General features: G+C 37.7%; 1 protein-coding gene across 5 annotated transcripts in view; it reads left to right on the top strand.

Annotated features, from left to right (window-relative positions):
* Positions 1-12,421, top strand: part of SMAD2 (SMAD family member 2) — a 48,517-nt gene that overhangs the window by 33,953 nt on the left and 2,143 nt on the right. For all 5 annotated transcript variants that reach the window (XM_075488788.1, XM_075488786.1, XM_075488789.1 and 2 more), the window contains 6 exons: positions 353-487; positions 3,621-3,695; positions 5,529-5,582; positions 6,647-6,859; positions 8,639-8,776; positions 8,945-9,089. In XM_075488788.1, coding sequence (XP_075344903.1) covers positions 353-487; positions 3,621-3,695; positions 5,529-5,582; positions 6,647-6,859; positions 8,639-8,776; positions 8,945-9,089 — 760 coding nt within the window. The remainder of the gene's footprint in view (positions 1-352; positions 488-3,620; positions 3,696-5,528; positions 5,583-6,646; positions 6,860-8,638; positions 8,777-8,944; positions 9,090-12,421) is intronic.

The following is a 12,421-nucleotide window of genomic DNA, read 5'->3' as shown; positions in this document are numbered from 1 at the left end:
GAGAATACCATCCCCTGAAAGTTTTTAATAGTAAAGATACTGAAAAATCTTTACTTTACAAATGTGTTGAATAACCTGATAAACACTTCCAGTACTGCTAGCAGTTTCCATGACAAGGAGAATAGAGATGACTTACCTTTGCTAATGTGGAATAGTCTTACTCAAGAGGCACCTCAGGAATCTGTTTCTTCCAGTAACTAGCAGTACAATTGCAGTATTAGCAATACTGAGAGTCAGAAAATTTCAAAACATCTGAAGAAATCATTAGATGTTTTAGATTTTTTTTTTCTTTTAGCTCACAGAAGTGTGTATTTTGAGGGTCTTACTAATGCTTTGAATTTTGCTTTTTCAGTCTTGCCTCCCGTACTAGTGCCACGGCACACTGAGATTCTAACGGAGCTTCCGCCTCTTGATGACTATACCCATTCCATTCCTGAAAACACTAACTTTCCAGCTGGAATTGAACCACAGAGCAATTACATACCAGGTATTTTAACTCCCACCACAAACAGTACACTTAACATTGTGCCACTGGAACAAAGATGGTCATTTCATCCTCCTAAGTGATCAAATTAATTGAAAGATGCACCAATAAATCTAATTGATTCCCTGTATTAATTCCAATGGAAATACCTGAACACTGTTTGCAGAACATGATCATGTGTGAAACCACATTGCTGTGGTTTCACAATAGCTTACTTGGTTTCAGTAGCTTATTTAAGATTCAAAATGCTAATGAGTACAAAGTAGACCTTCCCCTTATGCTTTAAGCCTGTCTTACACAGCATTTGGCAACCCCTATATGTTTGTATTGGAGATTGAGTAGTAAACTGCTGCTCAGTCTCACCACATGTAGTATGTGGGGAAAACTAAGTTGCAAAACAGTGACTTAAAAAGTGGTTTGATCTGTAGTTCACAATCGATCAAGGTCTGCTTTGTGTATTTGTTACTATTGTGTGCATACAGTTTTGTCTTTTTAGTATGAAAGAACAACCTAACAATATTGAATCCTTTAAGAATTCCTCCTCCCCCTCTTTGCTTCTTCCTCACCCCAAAACAAATGCCAAGACTAATCCGCTATAGCGCACCCAAAAGCCTGTACCCTTGTTGAAACATAAAATCAGTGACCTTTGTTTCCTGCCCCAACTTCCTGTTTCCTATCTCTTCAGGAAGTTGCCTGCAGTGTAAAACCAAGTAAAGCTGAAGTTTTCTCATAAATGTTTAATGCAGCTATGTTATGAACAAGCTGAAAATTCAGATCTGAACTCTCACAAAGAATAAGATGACTGACTTGAAACTCAAATATGTGCAATGTACAAGTTGTATCTACATGTTTAAACAGGATGTTGCTTGTGGTTTTCTTTAAATGTATCCAAGAATTGAAATGGCATCAAAAAATTTCAATGAATTTGATCTCATCTGTTTAATTTGTGCCACATTTGTTGCCACCTAGGGACAGCAGATCTTTAAAGAGTAATTTAAGGTCCTAGAAGTTGGTGTTGCTTTCTTAACTTACGTATACTTTTTTGACTCAATCTGAGGGCTTTTGATAACATTTACAAACAACGTACTGGAAAGCTGCCATTTGAAAATCCAGTGCTATGGAAATGAGCTAAAGCAACTAGGTAGTTATTTGCAGGAAGTCTTGATTAAGGCGATTGCGGGTATTCACATGATATTCAAATGTTTATGCAGCTAACCACACCTTGCCTCCTTCTCTTTGTCACTGATACCCTCCTGTTGTATTCATATAATGGCATCTTACTTTATTTGACCTTTCTAACTTAATCTTGAATACTTAGCTAGGTTCTGATAAGTCTTGTGTGTCTTGACAGCCTGTTTCAGAGAACTGTTTTCTTTAGTGGTAGGCCAGACTAACAATGGTGCTAGTTTTGCACCACAATACTGTCACAGTACTTGGTTTACAGAGAGGTTGGTTTCGCCTACAGCTGGGAAGATGGCGATCGTGAAGGTGCAGGATGGCCTTTGGGGCTGTATGTTCCCTTTCAGGTTACGGATGTGCTGAGCTGCATTGTCCAAACTTCAGGCAGCATTCAAGCTCTGCTAAGAATTTTTGATGCTGCACTTGAGCATTTATTTCCAGTTGTGGTGGTGCTCAACCTCTGACTCTATAAAACAGTATTAATAGTACTAGGTGGAGGAAATCTTCTCTGTTCAGACAGACTAGATATGGAAAATAATCTGTGCCAAAGAGCCTAGATTAGCACCTGGAAACAGGAGGCATGGGTTTGACTGGAAATGGTTATTGACCTTTTACCATGGCTGTGGGCTTAACTATAATGAATGATTTGGAGATGGGTGGAGTCCACTTTATCACAATGAATTCTGTAAAAATGTTCAAAACAAGTATGATTTTTGTCATCATACTTCTTGCTAGTAAAGATTTCCTTTAATCTTCCTTTTAAATTCTCACTTGAATTTTGTCACATCTATATTTAGCACACTAGTTTTACAAATGAACCCAAGATACAATTCTTTCGGATCATTTTTATTTAATCAACTGACTTGATCTAGTTTACCTCTTGCTGACTTCCTTCTGATCTTACTATATTGCTGTAAATCTCAGACATATTTGATATAACTTGATTTTAATTCTTAAGCAAAAGGCTTTATCTTTAAATTTCTGCTGTTTGGTGATAATGTGATTAAATGTGTTTAATCTCTCAGATGTCTGAGACAATTCTAAGGCGATTGTAGAGCTAGTTAGCTTCAAACGCTTTCACTAAAGAAATCCAGGTTTTGCCTTTAATATGTAGGAAAAGACACTTGCCCAGTTCAAAGAAAATTATTACCTGAAAGGCAGTTGGTTAACTCATCTGGATTACAAAGTACATTTTGAATGGAGAAAAGGAACAACCATACTCTCCTGGGTTTTGAAGATATTTCTGTGGAATTAGACATAGTTTATAGTATCAGAATGCTTCAAACTTGTTACTGAGTTTACTCTGGTCTCTGAAACTCTGTCTTTAAAGAAAGCTAGTTAAAAGAATAGATGATCGTTTTAATGGAGCTTGGAAGTAATAATAATGATAATAGAGCTTGTGCAGTGTAACTAGTTTGATAATATAGTTATCACTAATGAGTGAAATCAACTGTTGGGTATTGAAGAAAAATGAATTTGGGGACTGAATTGAAAAATAACCTTTAAATCTAGCAACTTTTATAAGGTGTGGGAGGGCATCTGATCTGATGGTTATACTACATAAAGACAGCTCACTTATTTTGTAGAAGTCACCAGATGGTTTTTTCATTTGTAATTCTACTAAATGTGAAAGCTGTTGATCACAATTGCAAAATTGTTACTCATTGTAGTAAAAGTATCTTATATTAAATGGAACAAACAAGGATTATCTGTTAATTATATAACATATTTGAGCAATTGACTGGCATACAAGAGATGATATGTTTTCACATAGACAATAAGGCAGGTCATGGGTTTGAAGTCCTACTGGAAGGAAAAAGGGACAGCAAAATGAAATTCTAATTTGGTATTCAGGTATCATATGGAGCTTGTGAAGACTTGAGGACAAAAACCCCAAATGCTAAATCTTACAAATTTCCCCAGTCATTGAACCAATAGGTGGATATTTTTTTGACAGAAACACCACCTCCGGGATATATCAGTGAAGATGGAGAAACAAGTGACCAGCAGTTGAACCAAAGCATGGATACAGGTAACATTTATTTTGCACTACTTTTAAGACTTGGTGTCCTGGTTTCAGGTGGGATACAGTTAATTTTCTTCCTAGGAGCTGGTATAGTGCTGTGTTTTGGATTTAGGATGAGAATAATCTTGATAACACACTGATGTTTTGGCTGTTGCTAAGTAGTGTTTACACTAAATCACAGACTTTTCAGCTTCTCATGCTCTACTGACTGAGAAGGCTGGAGATGCACAAGAAGCTGGGAGGGGGCACAGCCAGGACAGCTGACCCAAACTGGCCAAAGGGATATTCCATACCATATGATGTCATGCTCAGTATATAAACTGGGGGAAAGCTGGCTGGGGGGCTGCTGCTCAGGGACTGGCTGGGCATCGGTCAGCAGGTGGTGAGCAATTGCATTGTGCATCACTTGCTTTGTTTCTATTATTATTATTATTCCAATTATTAAACTGTTCTTATCTCAACCCACAAGTTTTCTTACTTTTGCTCTTCCGATTCTCTCCCCCATCCCACTGGGGGGGAGGAGTGAGTGAGTGGCTGTGTGGTGCTCAGTCACTGGCTGGGGTTAAACCATGACACTTGAGATTACTAGTTGTGATCTCTCTGCATAGTGGCATGAATTCAGCCTGAACAATGATGGCAGTAGCCCTCTGTACAACCTGGTATTTTCTGTTTAAAATATCACTTTCAATCTTTTATGAACAAAATTTTTTGCTAGGGGAATGCTTTTAAAACATTCTGTACCATATTAAGTACACTTTGTTTCGTAACAAAAGCATACAGGTCTAAGTCTTCATCAGAAAGCCTTAAAATAGATTTTAATAGTTGACTGGTTTCAACTTACCCCTAACTTTACCTTCTGGAAACAGGTTCATTGAAGCAAAATGTCTGTTTGGCCTAAAGTTACAGGGATGCTGCATTTTGAGAACCTGTCTCTTAACTCTGGCAACCTTATCACTTCTGCCATGTTTCAAATTAATTCTTGTATGGAAGGCTCTGTTGAGAGAGTAGTAGAAACATTAAGCATTTATGCTTTTGTATGAAAGGGTTTCTAGATAATCTGCTTGGCCTTAGACTTGGACAAAGCGCAGTTAATGTGCTGGATAAGAACCTCCTGCTATGTGCTGACAGATTTGAGTGTGTGTTTGGTTAGCTAATGTTAGCAACCTGTTTTAGTTAATTGGAATCAACTGCACTAGTCTCTGTAAGAACTGCAATATCTTCCCACTATGTGACAATAGGTACCTTAATTAAAAACCCCTGACATCAGCAGTCATTGTAGGAATGTTTCTGTGCAAAGCCTCTCTGTATTGTGCCTACTAGTGTACAAATTGTGTTGGAGAGTTCATGTTTTTTTCTGAGTTTTTCCCCTTCCTCCTTCCAGGAAAGAATAATTTCCTCAAATGAGGAAATCCAGCTTGTTCTTTTCTAGAGATAAACCCTCTCCTTTGAGAATAGAGAGGTAATATATCTTGATTGTCTTGTCTACTTTTTCTTAGCTTTTTTCACCGAATTTGGGAAGAAGTCACTACCTTCTCATTGGAGAAGTGCATAAATAAAGTTATGTTCACAGAGCGTGCATGAAGTGAGAGCTCTGCCAAATACAACACTAAGATGTTAATCGAGTCTTTACAAGGAGGGGTAGGTTCCCAGGAGTCTGGAAAATTAACTGTAATCTTAATTCAGAATAAGCATGTGACATGCTGGAAAACTGGTTGTAGGATTTCTGAGGTTCCTTATTCCAAAGAATTTTAATGTAAAACTTATATCTACATAATGGTCATACCTACCCATCTGAAATAAGAATCATTTGCTCTGAAACAATCTGTATTGCTTCAACAGGATCTCCAGCAGAGCTGTCTCCTAGTACTCTCTCCCCAGTTAATCATAGCTTGGGTAAGCTGGAAATACTTTTAATTGTTTCTGTGTGTGTGATAACTCTTTTTTATATATATAATTACATTAAAAATGAAGATGTACTTTAAAAAAGTAAGAGCTGTATTAGGAGGAGACTATTGGGTTGGCTTTCTGATGATAAACGTAATAGGGCTGTGTTAACTTGTTAACAACTACTCTATTTCTGTAACTGAGCTTCTAGCAAAGAGAAAGAATTATATACTTGTGTGTGCAGGAATAGCATTTATAAAATAAATAGTTTAAAGGACATTATCCTATCCATAATGCTGCCCAGATTTGCTGCCTCTGTATGTGTGTTCTGCTGCTCTTATGTACTGTTTCACCTGTGACCACAACACAATTGTTGCTCCCACATTAGTTGCCCACCTGCTTTGATCAGGTGCCATTGCTGTGTGTCTATATAAATGCCTCAGGAAGATCAGATTCCCTTGGGTTTGTTTAAGGAATGGTGACAGGAAAATGCTGTTCAAAATGCTGAGTAAGTAATTAGGGTAGGTAAAAAGCGGAAGCAGCGCGTGAAAAACTGAAGATGCACAGGGAAGATACTGAGCTTTAGTAGGGGAGAGTAAAAGGAGCTTAGAGCTGCCTTTAGATAAAGACACAGCATAATACAAGAGATAGTGTAATACAAGGGAACGTAACTTTCATATTAATATTTTTTATTTGTGTGGTTCAATGTTTGATAGTTTAATCTTTTCTTTAATGTTGCCGAAATGTTTGCACGTTATAGAAAGGCAACAGAAATGTCTCAATGTCTGGCACTCACAGCAACATTAGCTTAATCATTTTACTGAGCAAAATGCAAGTACTGAACTACATGAGCTGTGGTCAGATTAGATCACCCCTCCTTCCCTTGCATGGATTATTGAATTCCATTCTGTTTACTGGGGTAGGTAAAAATGACAGCAAGCAAAATATAATGTGAGTAGTTTGAGGAGCCTACCGCTGTCACTTCTGGAAGGGACTAATAGCAGGGCAGATAGCTTTCTTTTCAGCCTCAAATTCTGTGTTAAGCTTGTCTTTTAAAATTTTTTTTTTTTTAGACTTGCAACCAGTTACTTACTCAGAGCCTGCGTTTTGGTGTTCAATAGCATATTATGAATTGAATCAAAGAGTGGGAGAAACCTTCCATGCATCACAGCCTTCCCTGACTGTAGATGGCTTTACAGATCCATCAAATTCAGAACGATTTTGTCTAGGTCTGCTTTCCAATGTAAACAGAAATGCTACAGTGGAAATGACAAGGCGACACATAGGTAAAAATCTCTGATCTTTTAACTATTTAATTTAATTTTAGCCATTAAATTATCTGGAATGATCCAGGTAGGATGGGCAGATCTGTGTGTTGGGATCCTTTCACCCTTGTGCAGCTAGCCATTGAACTTCTCTCTCGAGGCTTGCCAAGGAGAGCTTGGTCTCTCTTGCTAAGGACAGAAGAGGAAAGACACAGAGGTCACTGCTTCTGAAATCGGGGAGAAATATAGCAGCTTCTGCTACCACAGCCATTTGCAATTGGGAAGAGATGTAGCGATGGCTGGAGCTGAAAGGAGCTGCCTTTCCTCAATCAGTCACTAAGTTGGTGGCAGCAGCAGTCACGTGGCTGTCGGGCTGAGAGCAGCACAGGAGGAAGCCACTCAACTGTATAGGATTTCTGTTGCTCACATTGCTGTTCTCTGCTTTCCGGAAAAAGATGATGCACCAAAACATCCCAAGGGACAGGTTTTTGGCTTTCAGGCTCCTCGTTGGATCACTCTGCCCTGGGTAGCGTTTATATTCAGAGCTGCTTATAATTGAAATTTAAGCTTTAATTACAAAATATTAACATGTTGCTTAGTTTATTCTAATTTATAAAATGCAGAATGGACACTGGTAGTACTTCTTGAATTCTTTTCTGAAATGGGAAAAGCTGCCATTGAAATAATCTTGACCATGTCAAAACAGCATGTTTTCTTTGTAATGGTTAGTAAAGAATATTGTTTTCCACAGCGCAGCATCTTGACATTAAGTTCTTCAATGAACTACTTTTTTTTTTCTTTGATTCTTTTATTTAGCAACATTTACGAGATTTTATTTGTTTATACTTTTAGTAAAAAAGTTCAACCTCTTTAGTAGAACCTTCTGACTCCCTCTATGCCATATCCAAATGCTTGTCTAATAAAATTTTAGATGTGCAGAAACCCAGCCTATGCCTGTGCTGACTGATCAAAATGGTCAACGATGAGGAAAAGCAAAAATGTAAGGAGCTCTTTTTTTAAATAGAGCAGCTCGCATTTTGTTTGAAAAATAATTTTAAAGAAAAAGGGGAAGAGAAACTATTGCCTTTAAAGGACCTGTTAATTATAAATAGTTTTCTTTGGGAGATCAATTGTACATTACTTTGCTTACTTGTGCTAGAAATAACCTATACAGACTTTTTTCCACTCAGAGAGAGAACAAGATAACAATTTAAAAGTGAACAATAGGATTTCTTATGGGCATTTTTTTGTAATAGGGCTAAGTGAAGTCCTGTTTTTGTCAAAGTAGTACAGAGAAGGGGTATGCAGTGCGTTGTGAAATAATGTGGGTGCATGTAAGTGGAGAGTGGTGAAGTGGTATACTTGTGTGTTCCTTTTTTGCCATAGTGGCCTGTGCCACTTCACATACAACACTTAATATTGGCACAAGTTTTAATTGTTTAATCTAATATTTTTATTTCACTTTTGGTATTTAAGTGAAAAAGTTATTTGGTAATGAACACTGCTTCCTAACTTGGATTTGGTTACAAGCCACTACATGGCTAGAAAATTCTATCTCACTCTTGACCAAAAATTATTCTGCTTCTCCTTCAAATATTGTGTGTTTGTGGGAGAAAAATGCAAGTTAATTGTGTTCTGCTCCTGCTACAGCTGTCAGCCCAGCAGTGTGGCCCTGTAGATAATTGATTTCTGTTTCTGTTGTAAAGAAAAACCTTGGCCTTCTCTGAAACAAAATACTCCCTTGTTTGTTAATCTGCTTGGGTCATATCATAACTAGAGTTCCTTTGAATTTTGCTACAGGAAGGGGAGTACGTCTCTATTACATTGGTGGAGAAGTTTTTGCTGAGTGCCTAAGTGATAGCGCGATTTTTGTTCAGAGCCCCAACTGTAATCAAAGATATGGCTGGCATCCTGCAACTGTGTGCAAAATTCCACCAGGTTAGTAGCCTACCAGAGGTCTCGTGCAAAAATGTCTAGTGAACGTATTCACTGGATGACATTTGCTTTCCTTTTGATACCTAGAAGGGGTTTCTTCATAGTTTCAGGCTTCTGTGTAGCAAACACAAGTATTCATTGATTGTACCCTTTTGACTTTTTTCTTTATAGGATGCAATCTAAAAATCTTTAATAACCAAGAATTTGCTGCTCTTCTGGCTCAGTCTGTGAATCAGGGTTTTGAAGCAGTTTATCAGCTTACTAGAATGTGTACCATAAGAATGAGTTTTGTTAAAGGATGGGGAGCTGAATACAGGTAAGAAAAACCTTTGCTTTTAAATTTAGAGCTAATCATTTTTGTTCTTTCACTAATACACTATTTCTGTCTGGCTTGAAAGCTGTACGTACAGGCTTCTTACTGCTATTGTAGATATGCTGTCTGCAAGTTGAACCCATATTTTCCTTCCCCTACCCTCAGCTATGGAGCTCCTAAGTCATAAAGAGCAGTAAACTGATTTTAATATTGCATTGAAGTCAGCTGTTGAGCAAGGAATGTTGTCAAAGTTCTGTTTCCTTGCTCAGTCCTGCTTGCTTGCTTATTGTGGTGAAACCACTGACAACATCTAGAAGTTTCACAGTTTGTGCTATGAGATTATTTGCTGTTTGTTAGATGTGCAGTCATCTTGGTCTCTGTCCTGTTCTATATGGAGTATGAGTTTGTTAGGTTGTGGTGTGGGATGCAGCTGATAGTACTTGACAAAGAATTGGGTGTCACTTGGAGTGCATTCTGCAGAATAAAACAGCTGGAGAACACACATTTAAGGGATGGCAAATATTTTGGAACTTGTAGTGGAAAAAACTTTGTGGGAGTAAGATGACTGTTTATGTGGTAAAACTGCTAAAAACAGGCTTTTGAGTGGAAAAAATAGGGGGTTTTTTAATCTGCTTTTGAATAGATTCCAATTGTATTCTCTATTAGCACAAACGAAGAACTACAGTTGAGGACTGTGCCTGTTTTTAATGTAGTATGGGAATTTGGGAAGAAAAGGCATTGACTTCTAACTGAGCAATATTAAAGACTTCATTATTTTGGAGAGCTAGAGATGTAGTTTTCAACAAATCCCTTAAACCTTTCTAGAAATTGTCCACTGAAAGAATAGAAGTCTGACATATCAATTACCCTATTGCAATACATAATGATTTTTTAAAATCCATATAATTTCTGAAGTTGAATAATGGCATATAGGTTCCACTGTAAATCCTGGGGTTTTGATTCTTTTATCTGCTCTCGAAATATATACGTGTAAATAGTAGCATCAGTATGTGGGAGAGGCGGCTTTGCTAAATTAAGCCAATTTTGTAAAAGTCTAATTAGATGAAATGAGAAATTTGAGTAATGGAATAAACTGGTACCTCTTTGTTAGCAAGAGGTACACAAGAATCTGGCTCAAGTTTAAAGAACTGCTGGATTTGGCTCAAAATGAGTATGTATACACTTACACATAATTAAATACAACATTCAAATCGGAACAGAAGAAAGGCTTCATCAGTCAGATTGTACGGAGATAACTTGAAGTGAATTGAGTGTAAGCGCTGGGTTAAAACAGTGAGGAGGCTTTTGGTAAAGTTATTTCTAAGGAGGGAGAATGTTGGTGGTTAGTAGTCTATAAACCCTTCAGAGATCATAGGGTTGAAAAAGCTCCAGTGGAAACACTGCCAGAACAGCACAGAAACTGATTACTGACATAATGCTGAACTATTTTCTTTGCATCTCTAAGATGGTGCTAATAAATTATTGATGCACAAAACTTCTAAGTTATGCTGCAGTTGTGACTAAAGCAAGAAGAGGTTGCTCCTGCAAATGCAACCTTGAATTTAAATGAACGTAGTCTGAGTTGTCAAAATAGACCAGGAAGCAGGGTAAAATCCATCATTCTTGTTAAAACTTCTGTGCTTCTTTATTATGTCAAAAATGTTTCTCGTAGAACAGGCTTTGGCTTTGCCAAAGCATTACTTATGTTTTAGGCATATGTGCATAAAGGTGTAGATATGGCAAGGTGGTAGATTTTATAAGCTTGGTAGACAAAATAGCTTATAGCTTTTTGCTCGATACATGTTGGCTTGAATTGAGGATGGTGGTAGAAGTTCAGATTGGCAATCAAGTGTTCACATTAACACAGGAACTATCCAGGGCTAGGATCATCTTCTGAAGAAAGTTAAGTAGAGATAATTACACCAAAGAGACTTAGTGATACGTGAACTGGAAATCCATGGGTAGAAGAGGCTGAGTGTTAGCTTTGAGACGGCTGCTAAGTGACTGTCAGTATTTTATCAACTTTTGCCAGTGTAGTGCAAAGCCAGGGCTGTTGAACAGAACCAGTTATAAAATTTTGAGGAAGTGTGTTGTGGAACACATTGTAGGGGAGTTGACAGTGGTGGAATAATGAACTTCCTTCTTTGGGAGAGGATTCGAGACTAAATGGAATTATACTTCCTGTGGTTTAGATTGTTCTTTTATTGGATCACTTAGTTTTGGCATAGGCATTTGGGGCTAAGATAACAATGTTTTTTAGAGTGCTGAGAGAGCACAGACCCCAGCCACTTTCTTCTCCTAGAAAATGTGAAACCACAGACAACTTCTGAAATCTATTCTCTCACTGGCTTAATCTTTCTGCCTTTTCAGTTCCTCTGTTTATATAAACAGATTTCCTTAAAGTGAAGGGTTGCAGTGGTGACAGTAAAAATAAAAGGGCTGGGTTTGTGTCTGACTAATCTGCTGCCTTTGAATCTTAATGCCTCCTTGCTTTGACTTTGGGATAGCTAGAATTACTAGGAAAAACTGGCTTAGCAACAGTAGTCTTTCCAGTCTAGTTTGGGAAAACTCCCATGCTCGGAGTGGGTACAGTGAAATAACAGGATTTCTCAGGCAGAGTATGTCCAATACTGATTTCTTTACTTTGGAGATGAGAAGGAAGATTTTTGAATAACAGGCCTTTGAAACAAGGATATATGGGAGAGTGAATGAAGCTTTTATGGTTGTCAGTGCTTCAGCTTTACTGAGGCTTTCTATATGGTGTTTAATTAAGGGCTTCTATTGTGGAAAATTATAGGCAAGTTTATATAGAAGACAAGGGAAACACAATTTTTACTTAAATTGTTTGTGTGAGGATGTTACGGTATAGAACATGTAGAAGTGTAAGATTGCAGGAAATCAGAGAAAGTTTGGTGTTCCTTTGAGATAGCATCACTTAGCACAGTATAACCACACACTGTGTTTTGACTTGGTGTTTCTGACAACATCTAGCAGTTTCCTTATACATTTATCTTGTCAATGGCTCCAAAAAGCCAGACCCTACGATTGCAATAGTATTGTGCTGTTTGGCCGTGCTGACAGTGCTGAGCCAACTGTTTCTATTCTGTGTTTCTCAGTAGTTGTCTACAAAATTCAAACCCAGTTATGCATGCAGACTCTTTGAAGGTTGAGATACAGCTGCACACAACTATCTGATGTGAACACCACATTGGTTGGACAATCTTCAGTTTTGAATTTCTTTTTAGAAGTAAGGCTTTTGGTGTGGCACTTGAAACAAATGCTGCAGTTCTTATCTTATTCTCTAGAGCAGAATATTCTCAATATATTATGGACAA

This window comes from Mycteria americana (assembly GCF_035582795.1).
Source record: "Mycteria americana isolate JAX WOST 10 ecotype Jacksonville Zoo and Gardens chromosome Z unlocalized genomic scaffold, USCA_MyAme_1.0 Scaffold_18, whole genome shotgun sequence".
NCBI classification, from domain to species: Eukaryota; Metazoa; Chordata; class Aves; order Ciconiiformes; family Ciconiidae; genus Mycteria; species Mycteria americana.
This window is presented reverse-complemented; position numbering and strand designations above follow the sequence as displayed.